This window comes from Astatotilapia calliptera, chromosome 19 (genome assembly GCF_900246225.1).
Source record: "Astatotilapia calliptera chromosome 19, fAstCal1.2, whole genome shotgun sequence".
Lineage (NCBI taxonomy): Eukaryota > Metazoa > Chordata > Actinopteri > Cichliformes > Cichlidae > Astatotilapia > Astatotilapia calliptera.
This window is the reverse complement of record NC_039320.1, coordinates 17,923,960-17,951,459: the sequence shown is the minus strand read 5'-3', so window position 1 is coordinate 17,951,459 and position 27,500 is coordinate 17,923,960. Positions and strand designations below refer to the sequence as shown.

The following is a 27,500-nucleotide window of genomic DNA, read 5'->3' as shown; positions in this document are numbered from 1 at the left end:
AGGATTCTAGATTGTGCAAAGCTAGAAGCTGGGTTACTGCCTCTTTAGTAAGATAAAGGTAATCAAGAAAATAAAGCTCCTTAAAAGCATCCGCATAGTTTTTCAGTAAGCAACTAGGTAGCTAAACTCAATAGTTAAAGTAGGGTTTTCAGATTTCTAAAGTAACAAAGCCTCATCCCAATCCTGACATCAGCAAGAGACAAACTTTTCAACACTCACACATTAAACAGACACATTGTTTGGAACACAATTTAAAATCAATGGATTTTACTTACCATGGGAAAAGCTTCCCCAGACATTCAATCCATATTCATGTGACTAAACAGGATAAAGATGTTGACTAGTTGCTGTTTTGTTTTGTTTTATGAAGAATTATGTTGCCAGAAATTGTAATACAAAAGCACACAAGCATCAAAGTGCACTTTCAGTGACGAACAAGTAACATTTGTCTAATTGTCTAAGCTCATATAGTGTAGGATGCAACGTATAAGTTCTGCAAATTACACAATCAATTTTCAGTAGAGCTTTTCGGAAAATTCACTGAAAACTTCGGTGTTTTTACCAGTCTGTCGTGAAATTGTGACATTTCCCACCATTCTTGAAGGGGGCATTAGGAGTGTTTTCATAGCGTGGGGGGGCGGAGCTATGTAAATGACGAGCCGTTAGCTGAATAGATGCTCCAGCTTCTGTGAGCGGAGCGGGACACTTGCTGTTGAGAGCAGAGCTAGAGGACGATTAGAGAGTAGAAACCGCTGCGGACAACCAAAACACATCACTTTCACTCGAACCACCACACTCAAAAATGGCCTCAAAGTGTCCTAAGTGTGAGAAGACGGTGTATTTCGGTAAGTGATTCCCGGTTTAAGGGATCCAGCGTGTTTAAATTACTTTTTGGCTCGTTAGCTAAATATACTCATCACAGCAATCAATGTAATTTTTATTTTTACATTAATCCTCTTAATTTAGAAATCCCATGAGCGGTGCTTTGAATGGGATATAAACTATTTTTGATATTTTTCAAAGTCCATTCATTGGAAATAAACAAACATTTGACCTAGCACTAGCATTTACACTCATTTGCTAAAAATGGCTGATTTTTAAATGAGGTTCTGAATGTAAACACGAACTGGGTGTATTTTGTTTGAAGAATTTGTGAAACTGTAGCTAACTGTATAACTTAATGTATAATGATGTGTAAAGGAATATCTCCTTCAGCTAAACCTCCTAACATGTCTTATTAGACTAAAGGTTGCTGACAAAGTAAATGATTCACAGAGAAATACTTTGATAAACCTAGAAGCTGACGTGAAAGTGGGGTTAGTGTAAACAAAAGACCCAATAAGTGCAAACAAAGTGCAAACATTTAATAGATTTTATTTTTGTACACTAAACGCTTCTAACTTATGTGAATGGAAACATGCCCTGTTTACACTTGTCTACACAAGACTGGATGAATGATTTATCTTATTTCAACACTGATCTGTGGCATTTTTAATTTGTTGTGTTTGGTAAACATCCAAGCCTGGCAGTTGGCTTTGGAGAGTTGGCTGATGCAGGCCGTTGCCAAGAGTGCAGAAATGCCATATGCTGAGATTGCCCACTCAAGAGAGGAGCGGAGCAACATCATGCTGCGTCAGTGGGATGAAAACCTGAAAAAATGCATCTTTCACATCTTTGTAAATAAAAATATGAAAACAAGACACCCACTTGAGCGGTGAGCTTCGACTCGGTCACAGTGAGAGTGATCGCACCTTATATTCATTGCAACAGATGTTTACAGTGCAAAGTAATCTACGCGCAGAGCGCTGGATTAAAGGAGAGCATTTACATCTGAAAGCTGCACTTGGCATGCTCACTCCTCAGTTTGTTTTTATTGCTGTTATGCAGTTGAACTTCTGAGTATTTCTGTGTTTGTGTTTGACTGCATGCTGGGGGAAAAAAAATCTTGGGTACCGATCTGTTGTACACTTCACAGCACACATCTGAGCTGTTACGGGGGTCAAAACCAATTATGTTAGTGGATGGAAGTCCTCTTATGTAACACGGGTGGCAGTGAATATCCCAGCTGCTGCTCATCCTATGGGTCCCGAGAGTCATCGGCATGGAATAATATCAGCACAAATAAGATTTATTTTCCTCCAATACAAATTTTATGCACCGTACCCGTAATGCGCTGCAGTGGGTGAGTCACAGCTCCTTAGTGATGTGTGATGTTTTTTTATGTAACATGTTGAGATCCAGGCTAGCGGAGTTATTTTTGGTTGGGGTGTGTTATTGGGTGGAGAGCAATGAAGATGACGGCGTAGGCCTACTGGAAGCCAGTGCGTACTAAATTAACTGCACTCATCCAGCGAAGGAGATCAGGGGAGGTGTGAATGGAGGTATTATTAAAGTTTTAGCCATTTCAAGGGAGGCTGTGAAAACTATGACGAGACAAGGGAGAGGTCAGGGAGGGAGAAGAGTTTAGCTGCCCACAGGCTGAGCGTCAACGTGTCAGTGATGAAGTTCAGATATTGTAGATGAGCTCAGTGGCTCCACCTACACACGCCCTCCTCTCAGCCATTTGGTTTTGCAGAGTGATGAAAAATGCAGAGCAGAGATCAATTTTCAGCTCTGCAAAACTGTTAAAGTCAGAGGGAAAGGCATGAATGGGGGTGTAAAGTGGAAAATAAAAACTCTGTGCTTTAGAAATGCACCGTGACATGTGTTGTTGATGGAGAAAATTGTCTATTTTCCATCTTATTTTGCTCTACCCCTTTTCTTCTTTTGGTGATGGTTTGTGGTGTGCTGTATAGATGGGCCCACCCTGCTGTTCCCCACCTGGTCTTCCTGCTGATTGGCTGAGTCCCACTGTAGGACTTTGGGGGTTGGGAACATTATTTCAAGTGGCCTCGGTGAGCCGCAGTCTGGGATGGAAATTCTTTCGGTTTGGGGAAAAGGAGATTTTTTTTATTATTATTTTCCTTTCAGTTTTAAAGGACAGCTGTCTTCCGGTGGTGACAGTTCAATTTCATTGCCACTCGATGCACATGTTGGAACGTTTTCTCTACTTTTAAAGCTTCTGCAGCCTAAAAGCGCAGGCTTATTTTTAAGAAACCCAAATAAGCAGTAGCAGAAAAAGGAAGCTGCTCTTGATGCTGGTATTAAGAGAATGCAAACATCTCAGAGATGGTCACTTCTTAATTGCAGGGCTTGCTTACTAAAATTCTCAGCGTCCACATTGCGGTGACGCGTCTGTTAGTTCCTGTGGTATGGAGATGCTCATAATACACGGGGCACTATTTGCTGACACTGTTGGCGTGTGAAGGAGGACAAAACGGCTCGCTGAGCTTGTTTCGAGCACCCAAGTTCAGCCGAGTGATGCAATTCTTGTTCATAACAAACGGGAGCAATGCATCTTTGTGCAGCTAACTGAACAAATGAGAGCTTAATGGGAACTAATGGTGTTCTGCTGCGAGTTTCCCTTTTCTCTCTTTCATTCAGTAGTCTTTCTCACTCTGGCTCTCTTTCCTCTTTTTTGGTCAGCAATGCCTCAGGCCCTGAATTCCTCTTCCCGGTTTATTTTTTTCTTTAAACTACAAGGACCGGGGGAAATGGGGTGAGATGGCTCGCCTTTATTTAAACTGAGACTCTCAAAGTGCTTCATGCATTATAATGAGAAAGGACATCTCTATTCACACAGGGCTCTTTCTGTCTCTCCGTACATTTGTCCTTCTAGTGAGACCGAATACTTTCGTCTCCTCAGTCTGACCACAGAGACCAGGGCACTGTTTCCCACACACCATCTTTTTTTTAAACCCCGCTTTTACCCCAAACAGCTACACAATACCCCTATTTTTTCCCCCTCACGTCTTCTCTGTCGACGCTAGAGTACCCTGTTTTCCACTTGGCTGCCCAGTGGGCTGTGTGAATGTGCCTTTTCAGTTATGTAACATCATTTCTTGAGTTGTTGCCTCTTGTTCAGTGCCATTGCATAACCTATCAGCTCCTGTGTGCCACTCAATGAGAGTCCCTTTTCTCTGCCTTTTTGAGGCACAAATATGATCCCCTAATGGAGATGGCATTAAGCTGGGTGCTGACAATTGAGCTCCCCACTACCCCACCTCCCCACACAGGTCAAGCCTTCCAGCAGTGCGACCTGTTACATAACGGCACAGAGGAAACAAAGGTGGATGTGTGCATTTCACCCAAATAGCTTGCTCATTACATTCGTTCTAGAGATTGCATTATTACAACACACCTTCTTTATATTTTTTTACAAATAGATTTTGTTCAGCAAGCACAATTTGTTGTATTTATGTTCTAAACGTATCGCTATGTTGAAGCCCTCTATACATAGAGAGTACATGTGCAGTCACGTGGCAGGTTTCCAGTAAAAACTGGAGGCTGATAAAACACAGAACACTAGGTGATAGATTGTAAATCATATAGATATGAGGTATAGTTGGATAACAGGTTTTGTTTGTGTGAGATGGAAAAACTGTTAGAAGTTCAGAAGCAAAATATGATAGAGTGCAAGAGAAACAGGCATGATGTACATGAACCATGTGACTTATTTGTCACTCAAGGTTAATATATCAGAAAATCCAAGTTTGTCTGAGAAATTCAACAGTTTTCAGTAGATTGAGTTTTATTTGGAGCTGTTTGAAAATAATCTTTTTGCCCTGTCTGCAACCAGCTACCAAAACACCCACTGTTTCTATGACAACAGTGGATCGAAACATGAAAGTTAGCTTTCGATAGCAAATCGGTAAGTAAGTGGGCTAGACTTGTAGCTGCTTAGTCTTACCTAGTTAGACCATCACTAACACACTAGACTGTATATAAAAGATGGCGATAACCCCATGATGTCACCCATTGTTTTAAGGCTCTTTTGAAGCCATTAGCATTTTGCTCGTTTTAGTGTTTTTGGTCATCTCAGGTTTATCTGGAGCCAAAAGTGATGATATTTACTAATTTATATGCTTGTTAGGTAACAGGATGTGTTCACACTGCCTATTGGTGCTAAATATAAAAGACCAAAGATATAAAACATTAGAATTTTAGCCTGTGTAACAGGAGTACAGATTTCTTGGATGGGCTGTTATTACAATTAACCATAGAGGAAGCCATATTTGCCATATTTGAAATGCTCTAAAAGCCTGGCACACAGCTAGCATCAACCTCCCAGACAAAGTGGCCGTGCCCCAATCATGCTTAAGTTTAGCCCTAATATAATTGAAAGAAGTCATTTTAACATGGGTTTATATGGATTGGCTTGATTTAAATCGCTGTAGGAACTGCACATTTTGCCAGTGGATATCAAATTTCTTTTTTTCTGTTCGTGTTAACCAAAAAGTAGCCACTACAGATACATTTGCTGCCCCAAATGGCTAATGCTGGTGTTATTGTGGATGTTACCACTGGGTCCTTGTTATTAAAAATCACATGTCAATTTAAAAGTGTTGTGCACTTTTAAATCGAGGCACTCCAGTACACCACACTCTTCTGTTTTAATACTCCACTTTACACAGCTCAGATGATTTCACTTAGCTGCTACATTTTCTGCCTCCGTCATATGATGTCTCTTTCCCTCAGGGCTTCATTATCAAAATTACCTCTGGCTGGAGCTAAAGAAATTTCAGTGATCCTGCCTACACTTCTGAATGCATTGCCCGCTACTCTAAGCTGTACATGCAGAATAGATCTTTTAGAAAACCCTGAAGCTGGGCTAAGTGTCCTGACTGGTTAGAGAAGAAATGTGGTGTAGGGGTAAGCATGCGTAGGGGTTTGGGGAGGGTGAGCATGTCACTGAGACGGACTGCGGTGAGGGTGCTTTGCCTGCGGCTCCTTTGACCAGCCCAGACAGGATGCGAGTCAACTGCAGTCCATTTACGTCAGTCAACAGGATTCACGCGGTCTGCCTTTTTTTATTCACAAAGGGAGGGGAGAAAGGGAGAAAGCCTGGGGAGGAAACCTCGCCTTGGCTGAGGCGACAGACGACCTCCAGAGTTAAGTTTTGCTATGGGGTTGCATCAGCCAACAGGAGACTCGTCCAAAAAAGTGTTTCCTACCCTCTCTTTAGCATGGCTCTCCACCCTGCGCTGTCACTGAGCACCACAGGGAACTGCAGACACACATTCATCCTGAACAGATCAATTATGATGTTCGACACAGCAGTGCCAGGGTCAGCTTAGTTTTAGTTTAAACAGATATAGCACTGGACAGTCTTAAAACTATTTTCTTGTCAAGTGGGGATGGATTTTTTTTTAACAAATTATCCCTCAGAGCTTCCTTCCTTAACATGATTGTAAATTTTAAAGAAAACTTGCTGATGGCCACAGCTCTATCAAGTTAATAGAACAATTTGATTCCACTTAGGCAGGATAAAGATGCCACAAATGAACACATTCCTTACTTTAAAACGCCCCCAAAGTCACTTGTGAGGCTTAATTCCCCTGTGGGTGCAAATGAATGGCCATTGTCTTTAAGTTGAGTAAAAGGTCACAAGTCCTTGAGGGTATTTGTACTTTAGAGAGCTGAACAGTAAGAGGATGCAGAGGAGGAAACACAGGCTGCTTATTTTTTTCCTTTCTTACATCCCTCTGTGTACCCTTCACGCTTGAGTCCAACGTTGCCTTTGGGGCCCTTTACTCTGCCAGTCAGGTGTGTGGTGCTTATTAGGACATGCAGTCATCGTGCTGCTGCGACAAAAGCCAAAAAAGCGAAACACCCGCGTGGACTCAGCTGTCACTGATGGATGAAAGGAATGAGAAAAAGGATGGAGAGGGAGTATGTGTGTCTGTGTGTGTCTCTGCGTGCACACGCGCACGTGTGTGTTTTGGTTTGTAAGTGTGTTTAATAGGGCTTTATTGTGGGAAAAGCTGAACAGATGGGTCCACATTACCAGAAGGTGCAACAGAACAGAAGCCAGGCAGCCATGAGTTCAAGATATTTACAATAACATGGGTTACATCATGACCATTACGAAAGACTTGATCGCTTAATCACTTGCAAAAATGTATATAAGCTACTAATTTGATGTCTGCACGCTGCGTCAAGCTAATTCAGAGCACTTTCAAACCGCCGATTTTTATATACCTTTGGCTTTGATGCTGTAGAGTTCTCTTAAACATACAAACCAGGACCCGGTACAGTCATTTTTTTTTTTTTAAATCTCATTGCAGAAATGAGCTCTAGCTGCATGCAGAGCTGTGGCCCTGTTGTCTTCCTCTTTGTCAAACACATTAGATTTTCCCCCCACTGCACCCTGATTGAATTATTGAGTGATAAGAGAGCACCCATATGCGATTCCAGAGCCTGCCCCCCCCCCGGCTGACATTCCTCCCGCACTGCATGGTGGGAGATCAGCTGGGTAAATGTTTTTCAGTACGTCGAGCCCCTTTATCTGTTATGACTCCGAGTTAGGCAGCAGACAAATTTCCTCCTGACCCGGGGTGAGTACATCAGGCTGTCGTCAGCTCTGGTGTCTCGATGCAGCTCCTTCATTACTGTTGACAATCAAGCAACTGTGATTAAGTCATTTGGAGAAATGGCCCCTTAATGCTTATTTCCTCTGAAGACCCCTTGTTAAAGTCCTGTTGCTTAATGTTCTGTGCAATTACCCGATGTTTGTAGACCATTTGCTGCAGGCCTTCTCCGGTGCCTCTCCCTTTATAGGCTGAGGAACTTTGTCTGAGCATAACAGCGTTCGGCCTTAATGCAGTCTGGTGCATAATGGCATCTTGTAGCTGAACAAACAAGGTAAATCAAGTTATAACCTGCTTAAAGTTCTCTGAGGTACTACTGTGTTTGCAAGTGGAGCAGATATTCTTACCAGCTGAAACTCAATCACACAAGTAATTTGTTTTCAGACATCCTGAATCTACTTGATGTTGAATTGCTGTTTTTATCCTCTGCATTAGACGTCTTATGATTTCAATTTCCCGGGGAAAAGTTAGACACAAAGTTAGAATAATGATGCTGTGACTCCTAATAAAACAATAAGACCAGATTATTGGGTTGGGGATCTACTGGAGAGGATGTTAGTGCTGTAATTTCTTTATAAATGGGTCATGGGTTGTGCAGTACTGTATCTCGAGTTTTGTCTCCTTTACTTTGACTAATGCATAAATCAGTGAGAAGAGGGATCAGCAGCAGGCTCACTCGGTGATTTAAACCATATTGACAATGCAATCAGGGCAACCGAGCACGGACTGAAGAGCTTAGACCAGGAATTTACAAATGAAGTTAAGCAGCTTACAGTGGTGCAGGTATCATATGGTTATAGTGATGACCTCCGTCCAGCACTTTTTCTCATTTAAAGCTCGGTGTTCCCGCAGTAGCATCATCTCTGTCAGGACTGCATCTGCATGGAGAAATTTATTTTCACTTCTAAGTTCAACAAATTAAGAGATTTTGTTTTTTATGCTTGAATGCAAATACTTTGCAGTAAATAACTGACGTCTGGGACACGAGGTCGTTGCCAAATACCGAGTTCCCACCCTTGAGATATTTTGCCAGGCTATTATTGCAGCTGTCTTTGGTTGATGCTTGTTTGTGGGCCTTTCTGTTTTTATTTTCCTTCTTCAACATAAAAGAGTAACCCAGTTCCACTGGCAGCCTTATGTTACAGTCGCACTGGGGAAAGCGACCAAATTATTGTGACCATGTGCAATGAACTTGTTGCCTTTGAACTGGTTGTTTCAAAGATGGAGACAAGGTCTGCGACCGTTCAGTCAGTTGGTGTCTTCAAAATGATGTTGGTGTGCCGAGATGGCAGTAAAATGGCAATAGCACGGAGCCAGTGTGCTATCAGTTTGGGTCACAATAACTACTTACAGAGTTCAGAGGTCATCCAGAACGTCAGTTAAAAAACAAATTCAGAAATTCAGGCTACGTCCACACTAGCCCGGATAGATTTGAAAATGGCGTTTTCGTCTGAAAACGCTCCGCGTCCACACTATCGTTTCCAGTGGTTTTCACAGAGTTGCACGTCCACATTGAAACGGACGAAAACGCTTACGTTCCAGTACTGCGCATGCGTGAAACGCAAGAAGATTCGACCTGCCTCATTTCTGTCTGCCGCTTATTTACTTTCCGGCTCTTTGAAACGTCGCGGCAGAATGTTGAAGAAAAGCACCGAGTTTTTTAAATGGACTAACAATGAGGTGGAGTTGTTGCTGCGAGTAACACAAAAGTACAAAGTTGCAAAAGCGAGTGAGAGTTAAAGAATTTGAAGAAAAGCTATCTGGAGCATGTACATACTGATATTAAGCTTTAATAGGGCTGTCAAAACTGAACGCAAACAAAACTGCTGTATGATGCCCTCCGCTATTATCTTAGTTTTATTGGTCACACGACTGGATCATATGACTAACACGTGTCATCGTTTTCAAAAGTCTGCATTTTCGCTGTCCACTCTGCAACGCGAAAGCTTCGTTTTTGAGAGCGTTTTCAAAATGGTGCGTTTTCCTTGTGCGAAAACGGCATCTCAGTGTGGACTGTCAGTGTGGAGGCCAAAACGGAGAGAAAACGATGCGTTTTCAAACGAAAACACATCAGTGGTCAGCATGTTGAATGCCATTGTTTAAAGACAGGTTGCCTTCCACCAGGCAGCATGTCCACTGTAATTAAAAGCGGTCGCCCAGTGGTTGAGGGTGTTGCTCAAGGTAAATCTCTTATATATGCATTCATAAAGCTGTTATTGAAGCCTGTTGGTGTCGGTGTTTAACTCGCCAATGAAATCTTTCTTGCACCAAAGGCTGATTTTTGGCACTCCTAAAGGTCTCTTGCCGATGGCCTCATTTCTTTGGACCACGTATTAAGTTTCTTAGATCAGCTATCAAATGCAAGCTCAAGACTTGGTGTCATGTCACTATATCTTATGTCACATTTAATTTAGTTGCTGTGTTTTGGGTTAGGCAGCAGTCACACTCATTAATATTTGCAATCTACTGTGTGACAGTGGTGTTTCTTCACCCCGCTGTTTTCAGCCCCCGGCTATTTCAACGCAGTTAGAAGCCATGAATTGTTGGCATTACTTCAGCTATAAAGCAAAAGCAGAAAGGAATGTCAGGTGAGGTGCTCCACCACTGTTCAGCAGTGATTTCCTTAAGGACTTCCATTGTTTACATCAAGTCATGGTGGAATCCTTTTTTTGTGTGTGCTTTTGAGTGAAGCAAATCGCATGTTGTCGTGAGAGAAGACAGTCTGGCTAAAAGGATTTGGCACATTCTCGTTGGTGTTGACAGTGTAAATGTGAGTATCCGGAGAGGAGCCTGCTTGTTTACACAAGTGGGTGCATTTACCCTAATGTTGTTGCCGTAACCAGGTAGAGGAAAATGCGATGGCATTTTATTTGCTTTATTTGCACCCACACTGTTACTATTTTGGGATACTGAGACCATCTATCGTCCCTTGGCGCAGTCATTATGTAACTTTTATTTATTTATTTTAAATGTGGGGGTTTTTTTCTCCTTTTCTTTTTGACATGCTTGTGTTACGACCCGTCTAGGGCCAGGCCATAACATGAGCGAGGCACTCGCTTCCCTCCCCAAGACCCAAGCAGTCACACGCAACAAATCCGTTAGATGTGAAGTGATTTATTTACAAGGTGAATAAAGAGAACCAAAACGGGAGTGTCAACACTTCAGGGTGAGCCAAGGCCAAAACAATAAACAAAACAAACCTACACAAATCCCGCACCCCTGACCTCACCAAAATAAAGTCAAAAATAAAGACAGAGTCTGACCTCCTTAACTAACTCAAAACAGGAGAAAACGGGTGATCAAAAGAAATGGCAGCTCACCCCTACCCACTCCACTTCCACAACTTTCAAGCGTATACTGCAGCCAGCGGCTACCACAGGACTACTGCTGGGTGATGAGGAGAAACGCGAGGGCCTCTCCCGCTGTAGCACTCCAGCCTCCTTTTAATGGGCGGGTCCTCCAGCTGGATCCAATCACGCCAGGGCAGTAAGTCCACGCACCAATCGGAACAGGGACCTGGCACAGCTAAATTAACATAGACAAAAACACAGCACCTGCACAAACAAACACACGGACATACAAGTTCGTAACACCCCCTTCCATAAGAATTAAACAATCCTTCTAGTGTTTAATCCTAGACTACAAAATTGCTCTCGACAGGGCGTCCGCGATGACATTTTCCGTCCCTTTCTTATGCCTGATCTGCAGGTTGAAGTCTTGCAAGAGAAGGGACCACCGCATAAGTCTCTGATTCGAGTTTTGCATCTGGGAGAGAAATACCAATGGGTTATGGTCAGTGAACACTTGAACAGGGATAGAGCTGGATCCGATATACACCTCGAAATGCTGTAGGGCTAACAACAAGGCAAGGGCTTCCTTTTCAATGGTACTGTAGTTCATCTGATGTTTGTTGAATTTTTTTGAAAAGTAACAAATTGGGCGATCCACGCCGCAATGGTCTTCCTGCATAAGGACAGCTCCTGCACCAACCGCACTAGCGTCAACCTCGAGCTTGAAAGGGGACATGAAATTCGGGGCCGTAAGAACAGGGGAACTGCACAGTAATGCTTTCGCAGACTCGAAAGCAGTCTGACAAACAGGCGTCCACACAAAAGGCTTCTTCGGACTGATCAAATCGGTGAGAGGAACGACGACAGTGGCAAAGTTCTTACAAAACCCTCTATAATAACCACACATTCCTAGAAATCGGCGCAGCGCCCTTCTCGTTTGTGGGACTGGAAACTCAACGATCGCCTGCATTTTCGCGGTCACCGGCAGTATCTGTCCCTGACCCACCTGTTTTCCCAGATATGTGATGGTGGCTCTGCCAAATTCACATTTGGCTAGGTTCAACGTAAGCGAGGCCTCCTGAAAACGGCTGAAAACAAGAGAGAGTGTTTGTAAGTGGTCAGACCAGGTGGATGAGTAAATGACAACATCGTCCAGGTAGGCATCGCAGTTATTCACGCCCGCCAGTACTTTGGCCATAAGGCGCTGGAAAGTAGCGGGTGCATTACGCAACCCAAACGGCATAACCGTGTACTGGAGAAAATGATCCGGTGTAACAAAAGCAGATATTTCAGAGGCTCGGGGAGTTAAAGGTACTTGCCAGTAACCTTTCAACAAATCAAGTTTGGTTACAAACGATGCCGATCCCACTCTATCAATACAATCCTCCATTCTAGGAAGAGGAAATGAATCAGGTTTGGTAACAGCGTTAACTTTCCTGTAATCATTACAAAACCGAGGAGTGTTGTCGGATTTTGGTACTAGCACACACGGCGAACTCCATGCGCTGGCGCTCGGAAAGGCTAAACCGTGTTCTAAGAGATAGTCAACTTCCTTCTGCATTATCGCCCTTTTCACTGGGTTCACTCGGTAAGCATGTTGCTTAATCGGTTTATGTCCTTCCACATCAATATCGTGGCACAGGACCGCAGTTTGACGAGGGTGATCAGAAAAAAGTGATAAGTTGTTTTCTATCAGATCAGTGATGTCAGCTCGAGCGGGTTCAGACAGGTGGACTAAATATGTGTCTAAATCATTTAAGATCTCCGAATTTTTCAACCGGCCGCTACCCAGCGCTTCACTTTTCTGGAGTAGCCCGTCATCAGAGGGTTCATAGGGAGAAATAGTACTAGCGGCGCACACTGGAGACGGCGCACCCGAAGGACTCCTCGAGTGAAACGATTTTAACAGATTAATATGACAAACCCTAGACTTTCTCCGGCGGTCTGGGGTCTGGATCACATAGTTGTTGTCACTGAGTTTTTGTTCCACCACATATGGGCCAGCGAACTGAGCTGATAAGCTGGACCCTACCACAGGCAACAACACCAACACTTTCTCTCCCGGCTGAAAACTTCTGCAAACAGCCTTTTTATCATAGCGAGTTTTCATTTTAGCTTGCGTATGTGACAGATTCTCTCGAGCTAACTGACATGCAAGGTGAAGCTTTTCCCGAAGTCCGCTAACATAATCCAGAACATTATGCTGAGTTTCAGAAGTTTCTGACAACCACCTCTCCTTCAGAAGGCGGAGGGGACCGCGGACCACGTGTCCAAACACCAGATCCATCGGACTGAATCCCAAGGATTCCTGAGTGACTTCTCTGACTGCAAACAACAATAACGGCAGACCCTCATCCCATTCTCTATCCGACTCTGCGCAGAACTTGCGCAGCATAGCTTTGAGGGTTTGATGGAATCTCTCCAGAGCACCTTGACTTTCTGGGTGGTATGGACTGGATTTTACATGTTTTATGTGCAACTCCTCCACAACCTGTGCAAACACTTTTGAAGTAAAATTCGTTCCTTGGTCTGTTTGAACAACCTTTGGAAGCCCGAAAGTAGAGAAAAACTTAAGTAGTGCCTTTATCACCGGTTTTGCTTTCAGCGTGCGTAGTGGAATTGTCTCTGGGTACCTTGTTGCTGAACACATTATTGTAAGTATGTATTGGTGTCCGGATTTGGTTTTTGGCAGGGGACCCACACAATCCAATATTACTTTTTCAAACGGCTCACCAATTACTGGAATAGGATGTAACGGAGCAGGTGGAATGGGTCTGTTAGGTTTCCCCGCCATCTGACATGTGGTACAGGTACGGCAATAAGCCACCACATCAGCTTTCAACCCTGGCCAAAAGAAGTTGCGCAACACCCGATGATATGTTTTGTTCACCCCAAGATGTCCAGCCATGTTGGCATCATGCGCTAAGCTAAGCACCTGCCCTCGATGTGGCTTCGGCACCACCACCTGCGTAGCACCAGGCAAACCACACCGGTCAGAGGACCACCTCCTCATAAGAACTCCATCTTGCAAAAAATAAGAAGTGGGTGATTCACTTCCTGCACTCTTAGCTGCAGATAGAAAACAGGGAGCCAGTGATGAGTCATTCTGCTGAGCGGTTATCAATGCATTCCTATTCAATTTCTCATCCAGCTCTGGCATCAGTTTCATCACATCGCTTTTTGTTCTGTCACTCTCACGGCTGGGAGATATTCTCCCGTCTGGCGTCGCCATAAACGTGTCAGCAACATCCATAACGTCATCAAATTTGCGTGACTGCGCACGAGTGATTGCACAAACAGGAAACACATTTAACAAAGGGGCGGCAACCTCAGTGACAGAAGAAATAGGCGTTTCCACCACTTCAGGCGGTGGGAAAACTGTCCCACCAGCCAAGTCATTTCCTAAAATAAACGAAACCCCTTTAATCGGCAACTGGGAACTCACCGCAACTTTGACATGCCCCGTTTTCACGGGCGAATGTAAATGGACTTTGTGTAACGGCGCCCGAAGAACGCTCATCTTAATTCCCCAAACCAACACATCTGAATCACAAGCAGTTTTATCTGACAATGGCAGTACACTATCCAACATAAACGACTGATGCGCACCTGTGTCCCGAAGAATAGTAACAGGCACTTTGTCCCTCTCTTCTCCCGTCACAGAAACAAAGCCTTTCGTGATGAACGGTTTAAAACGTGGCTCTATTTCTGCATCCACATGGTGCAAATCACGGGTGAGAGTGGAATGCGATTTAGGCAAAGGGACAACTTTGATGAGACCTACGCCCGCTGGATTTCTAGAGCCTTTGCACCGCTCTTTCCTCCGGAGCGCAGGACAGGCAGCGATTAGATGTCCGGGTCCGCGACAATAAAAACAGTCGCGATTAACACCATCCTCCTGTCTATCTTTCAGTCCTATCTTTGGTGACTTTATCTTCCTTTCCTGTCCCACCCTAGTATTCTGTGAGACAGCGGCTGAAAATATAGTTTTGTGGGTGAGAGTAAACTCATCAGCCATCACTGCCGCTTTAGCAAGTGAGGTCACCTTTTGCTCATTCAGATAAATAACTACTTGGTCCGGCAAACATTTTTTGAATTCCTCTAACAAAAGAAGCTCTTTCAGCCCCTCGAGATCCTTTACTTTACTGGCCTGCAACCATCGTTCAAACAGGCGACTTTTTTCACGGGCAAACTCCACAAATGTCTGATTGGCGGTTTTTTCACACTTCCTAAATTTTTGACGGTAGGCTTCTGGGACGAGCTCATATGCCTGCAACACAGTCTTCTTCATGACGTCATAATCCAGGCTATCTTCAATTGATAAACTGGTACACACCTCCTGGGCTTTGCCAACCAATTTGCATTGTAACAGCAGCGGCCAAAATTCCTTCGGCCAACTCAACGCGGCCGCTATACGCTCAAAAGCGTTAAAATAGGAATCCACTTCGGCCTCACGAAACGGGGGAACCAGTTTAACGTGTTTGGTGATGTCAAAACCTGTCGGGACCGCGGTGGACGTACTAGGATGACTAGAGGCAGATGTGGAGGGCTTTCGCTCCAGCTCCAAAGCTCTGACACGGAGGTGCATTGCTTGTACCTCAAGCTCTTTAGCACGGGCTTCCACCTCCCGAATACGGAGGGTCAAACGGAGATCTTCCGTAGACCGCCCCGCCAGGGGTTCCCCGGCCGTACCAGACTCAGCTGCTACAGGCTTCGCCCCAGCAGCATCAGGGTCCGCCTCGGCTGTGTCAGAGCCCGCCTCAGCCGCATCAGAGTCCGTCTCGGCTGGTAGCACGTTAACAGGCCCTTTGGCATCCGACCCCGGCTCAGCCTCCGGAGCCACCTTCACACCCCCGCCATCAGGCTGCTCTACAGCTGCCTTCGGGGCAGGAAGGATGCCTCGCTCCACCAGCTCTGCACACAAAGCGTCCCTAACCTCCGCTTTGCGGGCACCATAGGACACTTGAATATCATAACAACTAGCAATGATAAGCAAATCCGCCTTCCTGCACTTCACAATTCTATCCCACGAAGGCGAAGTAACAAAATCATCCAAAGAAAACTCCATAATTCCACACACCTACCACCCCCACACCCAAGAAAACCGCCAACAGACCAAACACACGCAAAAACCCACAGGAAAAGGCAGAGGACGAGCCCCCAATTCATGTTACGACCCGTCTAGGGCCAGGCCATAACATGAGCGAGGCACTCGCTTCCCTCCCCAAGACCCAAGCAGTCACACGCAACAAATCCGTTAGATGTGAAGTGATTTATTTACAAGGTGAATAAAGAGAACCAAAACGGGAGTGTCAACACTTCAGGGTGAGCCAAGGCCAAAACAATAAACAAAACAAACCTACACAAATCCCGCACCCCTGACCTCACCAAAATAAAGTCAAAAATAAAGACAGAGTCTGACCTCCTTAACTAACTCAAAACAGGAGAAAACGGGTGATCAAAAGAAATGGCAGCTCACCCCTACCCACTCCACTTCCACAACTTTCAAGCGTATACTGCAGCCAGCGGCTACCACAGGACTACTGCTGGGTGATGAGGAGAAACGCGAGGGCCTCTCCCGCTGTAGCACTCCAGCCTCCTTTTAATGGGCGGGTCCTCCAGCTGGATCCAATCACGCCAGGGCAGTAAGTCCACGCACCAATCGGAACAGGGACCTGGCACAGCTAAATTAACATAGACAAAAACACAGCACCTGCACAAACAAACACACGGACATACAAGTTCGTAACACTTGTCAAATGACATACCCAAATCCAAATGATCTAGCTTTATTTTAGTGTTCGGGGGATGTAGATCCCCTCTACCTCCCCCCACTCTATAACTCCCCCACTCTATATTCCCCCATCACATAACAGAGAGAGACAAGCTCACTCCTCTTACAACAGCAGCCGGCTTTTAAATCAGGGAGCCTTCAAACAGTGGACAGTCACTCATAGAGGAACAAGGACATGCTGGCGAGGCTCTGACGTCCGTTTCCATTCATACACTGACTTCAGATCTGTCTGGAGGTGTGTCTGTATTCATGAATCTGCCCTGGCAGGCTACCTGTAGCCCATTTATGCAGCTTATTTTAACACTGAATTACGTGTCAAGAAGTAGATTCGTGTCCTCAGATTTATGATGAAACAAATCAAACGCTCATACAGACAAGGCAGAACCCTTATTGGTTGTATTTGCACTCTCTTCAAACATCATCTCAAGATACTGTAAAGATGTGAAAGAAACCTGAAAATGCATGCGCTAATCCTGCAAACAGGTTAAAACAGGTTAAAAGGTCTTTCCTGTGAAGTATTGCTAGAGTTAAAGCTGAAACATCAAAAGGAGCTACAGTGTCCATGCAAATCTTTCTGTCACATGTATGTGCAGCAGCTACACATGTATCATTCTGCATCCCCCTCTTTCCACTATTCTCCAGGGCCTTGTTGTTGCCCTTTTTGTCTCATTGTTGTAATGGCCAGTGAAACTGTTTGTAAGTGGAAACCTCAGCAGGGTGTAATCAGATCTCCCAAAGCGATCCTTTCCACACCAAAGTCCAAATCTAATTTTTGTCATTCGCATCAAATCAAATCAAATTTAACTTGGTTATCCAAAGAACAAAGTTGATTTAATCAGACGAGCCCAAAATATAAAGACGCTGTAGAAAAATTAACAGAAGACGGTCTGTTCAAACAGCATTTCCAGAAGAAAGGCAGTGCATCATGACCTGAGGTGTGCTATTGCTTCCAAAATGAGTAGGACGCACAGATACACAAGGCTCAGAACTTACTCTTTTGTCATATGGAAGTTTGCAATCATTGCAAATACTAATAAATTTTAGTGATATAAAATTTGTGTGTGCTCACAGCTGCAGACTTTTTTAGAGAGTCAAAACATTTTTGAGGTATTTCAATCTGGTTTTAAAGCACTTCACAGCACAGAGACTGCACTTTTGAGAGTTTTTAATGATATCTTATTAACTGCTGACTCTGGGAAGTCTGTCTTACTTGTGCTTTTGGATCTCACAGCAGCTTTTGATACAGTAGATCACAATATTTTGATTTATCGTCTAGAACATCATGTTGGAATTAGAGGCACTGCCTTGGAGTGGTTTAAGTCATACCTCTCTGATAGAAGTTTTTCAGTCTCACTTGGTAAATTTCATTCATCTTCCGTCCCCCTCCCATGTGGTGTACCTCAAGGATCCATCCTTGGGCCCCTTCTTTTTAGTATTTATTTACTTCCCCTTGGCCATATTATTAAAAAACATAAAGTCTCATTTCATTTTTATGCAGATGATTGTCAAATTTATCTACCGATGAAACACAATGACCTTAACCCCCTCAGGCCTATTTTAGAATGTCTTAAGGATATCAGAGCATGGTTGGCTCTGAATTTTTTAAACTTTAACGAAAAGAAGACTGAAGTCATTATATTTGGGCCGAATGGACCTGGTGTCCCTCCATCTGACTTGGGTCCTCTTACATCGTGTGTCAAATCAATTGTCACCAACCTTGGAGTAAAATTTGACACAGCTCTTAAAATGGACAAACAAGTAAATACAGTGGTGAGAAAAAGCTTTTTTCAGTTGAGGCAGCTCTCTAAAGTAAAACCTTTTATTTCTTTTTGTGACTTGGAGAGAGTTTTGCACGCATTTGTGACCACTCGCCTTGATTATTGTAATGGACTTTATATTGGTATTGATCAGGCTTCACTATCACGCTTGCAAATGGTCCAGAATGCTGCTGCTCGCCTGTTGACAGGGACACGCAAACGTGAGCACATTACCCCTGTTCTTGCCTCCTTACACTGGTTGCCTGTCCATTTTAGAATTCATTTTAAAATTTTATTGCTTGCTTTTAAAGTTTTAAATGGCCTGGCTCCGTCTTACCTGTCAGACCTTTTACACCAATACACTCCACAAAGGTCTCTCAGATCATCTGACCAGTCACTCCTTGCTGTCCCCATGTCGAGACTGAAACACCGAGGAGACCGAGCTTTCGCTGTTGTGGCCCCCAAACTATGGAACAAACTGCCCCTCCATATTAGGCAGGCCCCAACACTTGAAATGTTTAAATCACTTTTAAAAACACACTTTTTTTCAAAGGCCTTCTAGGAGTATTATCAGAGCCAGTTTGTAGTCAGTTTTTAGTCAGCTGTTGGTCATTCTTAATCTTTTTACTTTGTTAATCTTATTCATTGTATATCTTATTGTTTATTCTACTCATGTTGATTTATTTTTATCTTCTTTTTCAATTATATATTTGTTTTGTTTATTGATTTCATTGTATGCTTAAAGTATGGTTTTAACTGCTATCTCTGTTTTATTATTGGAAAGCACTTTGGTCAACTTTGTTGTTTTTAAAAGTGCTATATAAATAAAGTTGGATTGGATTGGATATAAAAATAGACAAGTGCTTTCAGTACTTTCCTTGTTTTTTTTTTTCTCAAAGTCGAGAGTCTTCGTATCTTAAGTCTAGTTTTTATTATTGTTCAAATTGTTGCTGACACGTGACCACAGTGCTCTTCTGATTTCAATTAGATGTAATAAAGAAATGCCTTCATAAAGCAAAAACTTATAACTTTAATGAGGTTTGGTCAGAAGACAATCTGTTCCAGCCTGAGACAGTGCTGCTATTGTGATTGTCATTAAATGCACACAACCCGGTAAAATCATGCGTTACACTAGTAAGCAGGGCTTCCATATCAAAGTATCCTAGTGGAAGTTTGCGAATTCAGACAGATGTTTTGTCAGTGAGCTTCACCTAGCTAGCCAAGCTAACTCCTGTAGTAGTTCATCATATGTAGCAAAAGGACTGTTTCACGACTCAACATCTCAAATTTCTTAAGTCCTAAAACAACTTGAATTCCTGGTTTTATAGCACAGGAAGAAAACAACATCAGAAGGAATGAATGCATGCCCGATGTGCATATGTTTGTGTTTTTTCCAGTCTTGGGTATGTAAGGAAGCAGATTCCCGTATCCGGCTATTTGTGCCCTGCCTTGATAAGGGAAGGTGTTTCCTCTGCTGCCTCTGTGACTCCTTAGGGCTCATTGTGTTGAAGCAGTGGTGATTTATTATTGGAAAGTGTATAATAAGGCTCCCTGGCTTGTCTACAGGGCCAGTTCGACTGGATGACTCGGGGGGGGGGGGGGGGGGGTAATGGAAATGCAGTTGGAGGACCGCATCCAGCAGGATGGGTATACTGTAAATCGGGGGATGGGTGTTTGTGTGTTTGTGGGTGTAACACAAAAGAATTGGGTTAGATGTTGGCAACCCCCTGCTGCTAACGCTGGTCTGGGACTAACACAGCTGTCCGTCTATCCTTCGGTGACATCATCACAGCATCCTGTGCGGTACACAGGCATTCCCACTCTCCCCACCTCCTATACCAACCCCCCACTCTCCCCTCATCCCCAGTTGGCATGTTGACAGGTTTTCAATCGGGCCACAGAGATACAGTACGAGGTTATTGTGGAGAGTGAAGCAATGAGGGACGTCATTCCTCCAGGCGATGACTGATTGAACAGCACGCACAAAGCCCAACACAGCTGATGGGGAAAATAAAAGGCTGTTGTTTCAAGTAATCTATATAAATGTTGTTTTATGCCCGTGGTTGCACTCATGCACTTCTTCTTTCTTTGTTTTTTGTCTTTCTTGTGCAGCTGAAAAGGTGTCATCACTGGGGAAGGACTGGCACAAACTGTGCCTCAAATGCGACCGCTGCAACAAGCTGCTGAACGCCGGGGGCCACGCTGAGGTCAGTAAGAGCTAACGGTGCTGCTGTGTGCTGCTGATCTACATGCGTGCAAATTCTTATCTGGTTCTTCAGCTAAGCATTTTCCCCCATCGTCTGTTAATCTCTTCTGTTTAGTTTTCCATTAAGTGTTTTGCTCTAATGGCTCACAGAAATTCATGAAGTGCCACAGTAAAGTGGCCAATTTTGGCATGTTAGAAGTTTAAATCAGAGGACTGTTTTTGCTTGATGAATAACAAACGTGGGGTTATTATTGCCAAACAGCTTACAGGAATAATCTGGTTTTCAAACTGATTAATATGGAAGAAAGATTATTTTGTAGTTTGCTTCACATTTGTGACACTTCTGCTTTTATTTTTATTTGTTGCTAAAATATAACTTTCTGCTGGCAATGTAATTGAATTGGGGGGGCTCTGTATCTGCAGGCGGGACAGTGATATGGCACTCAGCACTGATGTGAATTACTCTAATTAAAGTTGTCCTCTTAATAGCGACCGATAAGCTATTTATGAACTAGTTTTCTGTTAATGCAAGTTCCATTTCCAGTAGTTAAGCCTTTTTTTCTGCAAATAATAATGGCAGCACAGTACAGGTGGCCAGAAAGAATCAAGTCTGCAACATTACTAATTGACACAAGACGTTTGGCTTTTCCACAGGGAGTTTTTGCATTTTGAGGGAAACTTAAAAAAGGTGTCTTAACCTCAAATATTTAAAATCTCGTTAAACTTAAAGAATACAGTCTTTTCAAATAGAAGCTTTGTATTTGGGGGAGTTTATTTCACTGACCTTTTGTAATTTTTGCAGGAAACTGCTGAGGGGATGTCCCTTTTCCTTCCTTGTTTTATGTCTGGTTGCATCTGTCAATATGTTTTGTCCCCATGGGAATTTGACCCTCTTTAGTCCTGCAGGATGAGTCGCTTTCAGATCCTTCCTCTCAGTCTTGTGTAACCAAACCACTCTATCATGTCTCAGCATACTGTAGTTTCCCCTGACTATTCACGATCTGGCACCTTCACCCTGGGGGTTTTCTTATCTCGCCCTTTTTATTTGCCTTTCATAGGCCGGCCAACAATTCAATTTCACCTTCTTGGATGTCACTCAGACACCTTTTTGAGTCTCTCGCTTTGGTTAAGGAGGATATGATCTCAGCCTCTTTGTACACAAAACCAATTTCCCTGCAGACCGCAAAGGATGCAGCTCTGCTGTTTTAATCTCTTTGTGATTACAGTAATGTAGTAGTCACACAGTCTCTCTGAGGCCTGCACTCTCTCTGCCCACCATCCTCTCCGTCCTCCCTCTCTCTCCATGGACGGCATCCAAACCCGAACCAGTCCATGTGACAGTTCTTTTTTTTTTTTTTTTTAAATGTAAAGGGACTGTGGGATTGCCTGGGAGAGGGTTTGATGTCATCTAAAACCTGGTATGCAGAGGGTTGTGAACTTCTTCTTTAAAAGGAGTTAAAGGGACAGGATGAAGCCCAGTGCGGTCAGTTGTCTGTGGGCTAAAGGAAGGAAGCAGCTCTCTCTGGTTCATGCAGTGACCAGCAATCAAAGAGTTAATGGGAAAAGTCTCCACATTGGACCTTGAATGTGTGTAAATGTGGCAAATTTAGGCGCTGATGAAATGAATGAGGGTTAACCGAATGGAAATTAAGCAACTTGCAGTAAAGAAGGTGAAACTGTCTGGGGGAAAATGCTGGAAACCTGTCATCCTAAAACACCTACAGTGCAACATGTGCTGTGTATAAAATGAGGGGAAATAAAGGAATGTGAGAAGTCTGAAGTTAATCCACCTTCCTTTTACTGTTTCACATGGCACCTCCAGTCCAGCGCAACAGTGAGAAGTTGTTGAGGTACAGAGCATAACAGGAGGATTAAAAAAAAGGTCAGGAAAGAATAGAAATTTGAGAAGAATAGATGGAAAAGACAGATTTAAACTTCAGGATGTAGGAGTTGAACTGCTGGGAACAGAGTGGGTCGTTCTGCTATGGATAATCCAGTTTCAGGGTCTCTTTGGCTCTGGATGGGTAATGTCTGGTGCCATAGGAGGACTCTGTACATGAGGCTGTTAACAGTACACTCTTGACAGAGGAGCCCTTTGTTTTCTGAGAAAGTCACTTACTCATAGCCTGGCATCGGCACCCCTACCTTCATGGATCTCGTAAGTGTTTAACAGGAAGCGTGAAAGGAGTGTGTGGCTGCTTTAACAGTAGCTGATCCTGTCCCGGTTGATACATTATTAAAGCTGAAAGAGCAGGCTTTTTTTTTTTTTTTTTTTTTTTTTTTTTTTTTGCTCTTAGAAAAGGAGCTCATGTGGCCAAAGCAGAGGGGATTGTGGGTATGTGCGTTGTTTAACGGCAAATGCCTGTTTTTGTGGGGTCTTTTCTGTTTTTTTCACCTCTACCACTCTGAGCCTGGCACCTAGCCTGCTGAATTACTTGATTCTTCTCATCTATGGGCATTGAGCTCTGGACCAGTGGCCACCCTGGCTCTCAGCCCTGATCCCCTACCCAGGCTGGTCACATGCTCCTGCATTGACCGCCACATTCCCAGCATGCATCAGCAACAGGCCATTTTTGACTAGATTTTTTTTTTTTTTCTCCCCTTCCTCAAGTGGAAACTCACAGCGCTCCCGCATATGCAGACACATGGCTCACTGTGAAGTGTGGCGTGAATTTATCAACACAGGCCTGTTGCTTGGATACGGCCACTGTCATCAAAGTAACCTGTGACAGTGACATCATCATTAGGAAGAAGTGAGGTGAAGGGGGGAAATGAACAGGAGTCAGCTCCATTTTTGGATATAGTCACTCCATCTTTTCATACACCTAAATAAAAGACCAAAATTAAAAATGTGACATCAGAAAGGAGTGTCAGAAATATGACTTCTCAGAAATGTCACGCCCAGTTTTCCCTTTTGCGTCAGTATATATATTTTTGTCCTTTATATGGATGTTGTATCAGTTTGTTTCATCCATAAGTCATGGTGTTTTTCTCTTTCTCCTGCAGCATGACGGAAGGCCCTACTGCCACAAACCATGCTATGCTGCCCTCTTTGGGCCAAAAGGTGAAGTGCAAGTCAACTTCACCTACTTGAGTTCCTGTCAGGTCTTTGTACACCATGTTATCACGTCTTAATAAGCAAATAAATAAGCAAAAAAATGAAATAAATAAATAAGATATATGGAAAATTGGTTGATTTATCAGGAAAAATAAATCTGTTTTGTTTTTCCACATTTCTTTGCATTTCTGTGTTGCTGTTACTGACCTCGCCACCAAAGTCCACCCCTCACTTCACTCTTATACATTTGCAGGTGTGAACATTGGTGGAGCAGGTTCGTATGTGTATGATACCCCTGCCAACAACAACGGGTCTCCCACCAGCGTGGATTCAGCCTCCAAAGCTGAAGAGAAGCGTGCTTACGCACCCAAGGCACCATCAAAAGGTAAACAGGAAAGTGTATTCATGCTGCAAATTTGTGGCTCTTTCAGCTGGTAGGATTTTTGGGGTTTTTTCTCCCCACCCGATGAAGATTTGGGTGTTTGCAAGAAGCGGCTGACTCGGTGATAAGAAAGTCGGTGTGCAAAGTCTCTTGAGGCCTGAAGGGGATTTTTTTTATTTTTTTTAGATGTGTCAGACAAGAGCAGATGCAAAAGTATTTAAATAGTGTGGATTCAGTTGTTTGGCATTTCTGTAAACTTTCATTATGTGAGAGCTACGTTTGGGCAGTAGATGATATGAAGATGTGAACTCGTATCATTTCAAAATCAGGAAAGTTGAAAGAAGGTTTTAAAGTTTCTTGAAATATAAAGAGGAAAGTAGTTAAGGTCAGGTGTTGCATGTGGAACAAGGTGTTGCATGTTGTCTTTGCCTTTTGACTCCATCTGCTGTTTGCAGCAGACCAAATGATTGGCTCCTGCAGGAAGGTGTTTAAAACTGGCAACCAGAGTATCTAAATCAGCAGCATTAGTGTCTTTACTCAATATTGTTCCCTTGAAGTGTGTAAAAGCTGCTTAGCACTTGGTCCATTTTTATTTTTATTACCCCATGTTATTAGTTGACTAAATTTTACACCTGGGAAAACAGGTGGTCATTTATTTAACCGTTCCCCTTTGCTTTGCCACTATTGTAATGTGCCTGTAATGTGTCAACAGCTGGCAGCATCACCACTTTTTCTGGGGAGGCCAACCTGTGCCCTCGGTGCAACAAGAAGGTGTATTTCGGTAAGTAGTTTCACGCTTCCAGGAAACGGGGTATTAAGAAACGTGTCTGAGCAAGAAGGTGTGAATCTGCGAAGTGGTTGCTACAGTGTGTCACCAGGGTTGTATACATTTGTGTGTGTTTTCCACCGTAGCCGAGAAGGTGACATCACTGGGCAAGGACTGGCATCGCCCCTGTCTGCGCTGCGAGAGGTGCAGCAAGACTCTTGCTGCTGGCAGCCACGCAGAGGTGAGAAAAACGGGTGTTTTGGCGGAAGGAATTCAGAACAGAAAAGTGGAAAAACTGAAGAGTTGAGAAAAGAAGTGAGGCAAAACATCTTGAATATGACAAGAACGTACTCTTTGTATTCCTAACCTAAAATCTCTTAAATTAGCAGGTTTGCTACATATAATCCAAATCTGAATTGTCAAGTTTGCCCTTAAAAAGCTTGTCTAACACTCACTGGTTTAAAAATATTAGACAGTCTTAACAGTATGGCAGTTAATGCTTTACACAAATAAAGAAGAAATGATTTGATATGGGGGCAGCACAGTGGTAGGCACCATCGCCTCACCGTGTGTGGTGCTTGCATGTGCCTGCGTGGGTTTTCCTCCCCCACTCCAAAGATGTGGGTGTCTGAACTGTCGGGTGTACTGACAACAAGTAGATCTGCTCATTTGCAGAAGTAAATTAACTAATCTTTCTAAAATAAAGCAGAAATGAGAGCTGTCACCCTTTTTCTTATTGCTATGGTCGTGTTAATCTTTCTTTTCTTTTCACATTACAGCATGATGGCCAGCCCTACTGCCACAAACCATGCTATGCTGTTCTCTTTGGGCCCAAAGGTAACCGCTAGGGGGTGCTGTCAACCCACCAGTTATCAGCTACACTTGAAGCAGAATGTCTGAGCTGCACATGTTACACATTTCAGTTGTTTCATCATAAGTTTGTATGCTTCACAGAAGCTTCCTCCACTCCGAGGTTAAAAATACAGGAAATGCGTCGCAACCTGTCCTGCTCATGTCGTAGCTTTGCCTCTCCCTCTTGATTAACCCCTGACTCCCGCTGCTGTGTCCCTGTGGTTTTTCCAGGTGTGAACACTGGTGGTGTGGGCAGCTACATCTATGACAAGGAGCCCAGTGCAGTGACCCAGCCTTGAGCCTTTTGTCCCCTCAGCCTCACCTCTTTTCTCCACTCGACACTGACCATCAACCACAGTATTATTTGTAGCCTCTTTTCTCTTCCCCACTTGTGTGTCCGTACCTGAGACAACCAGCCTTCTGCTCCAGATCTTCTCCTAAGTCTCTGCTTTTCCCCTTTGCGCTAGCTGGATCAGATTTAGCTACACAAGGAATGATTCATTGACTACAAATGCTGCCTAGACATGTGTTAAATGTATTTGCTGCAGGAGCACAAAACACATCAAGCATTCCCACATTAATGATATTGCACACCAGCAATGTTTACACATTTCTAAATGTATATGAACACGATAAATGTCAATAGATTAAAACATAAATGTCTTAAATTTTCTAATATTTTACCCACAAAACAGCCTGACCAACAAATGTTTTTGATCATGCATGCTCATTTTAAAGAAAAAAAACAATCAGAATGGGATTCTCAGGTGTGCAAAAAAGTGCATTGTGGGTAAGGGAGGTGCAGGTCTTTACTGTGACGTGCTGACAGCCTTAGGAATTTCACCCCGTGGGTGCTGCAGACACAGGTGGTGCTCTGTAGCACGTTGCCAATAAATCTGTGTTTTACAAATGCCATATTTTTAGTTTGGCCACCTGACAACATTCCTCATGTGGAGGGAGAAAAATCTATTTTGTTTGGAGAAGAGGGGGAAAAAGTCCCGATATGATGTTTAGAAGGTGGGAATGTGGATGTCGGAGCCGATTGTTGATGATTTTTCAGAACTGAGCAAATAAACTGTATGTCAGAATCTGGATAATAATATATGATGTGCTAATACATAACAAATGTTCTGACCCAGTTATATACATGAAGTCTTAGTGAAGTTTAAGGAAGGTTGGGCTGCAGACAAACCTGTATTTATTCTTTTCATTCAAGTCCTTTGAGTTTCAAGCCACTGAAGCCCTCCTGGGACTGATTTTGTGTTTTCTTTTTTGAAGGAGGTCAAATGAGGCTGCATAAGCTGTATAAATCTCTACGATCAAGATTTTTATTATTATTATTTTCAAAGAAGTAACCCTGCTGTTATTTTTCCGAGAGATGACGCATTATTTGAAGTATTATATTTCTTGCCATTAATGAACAAAGTAGCGTAGCTTGTAGAAAGAATAAGACTTCAGACAAGTCATTCTGTAAGAATGTGCATCCTAGTATTACTGTATGACTGTTACTGTGTTTGTTTATTACCTGTTGTACATCGTAGGGCTTAACAGACCCTGCAGGGCTCGCTGTTCGTAGAGCCGAATCGCCCTGCCGCATTCATCTTTTTAATCCCTTGGATAAATATTGCAGAAAGTCTTCATTTGCGCGTGACAGATTCTCAACTCCCTCTTTCTGTTCATGAATTGCAATAAACAAAACACTACACATGGTGTGAGTTTGTGGTATTTTCGTCTCGTTTGTTCTCCTAAGATGGATTATGTAAGTTTTTGTGCTTTTGCTTCAGGGGAGAGTTATGTGTCTGCTTTTAAATAAGAGCCAGGGAGCGTCAGTACAGGAAAATGAATGCAAAACATTATTAAAGTAAATGAATCTGTTGATAACCTTCTCGTAAGTAGTGTGTAGAGTTTAAGTAGTGTGGTTAATGG

At 43.3% G+C, this 27,500-nt stretch overlaps 1 protein-coding gene across 1 annotated transcript; it reads left to right on the top strand.

Moving 5' to 3' along the window:
• The first annotated feature begins 650 nt into the window (after positions 1–650).
• crip2 (cysteine-rich protein 2) lies at positions 651–27,289 on the top strand. Its single transcript, XM_026151788.1, has 8 exons — positions 651–845; positions 20,423–20,517; positions 23,523–23,580; positions 23,828–23,959; positions 24,669–24,737; positions 24,869–24,963; positions 25,502–25,559; positions 25,806–27,289. The coding sequence occupies exons 1-8, from the start codon at positions 803–805 to the stop codon at positions 25,871–25,873; spliced, it is 618 nt and encodes a 205-aa protein (XP_026007573.1). The 5' UTR covers positions 651–802; the 3' UTR covers positions 25,874–27,289.
• Positions 27,290–27,500: the final 211 nt, after the last annotated feature.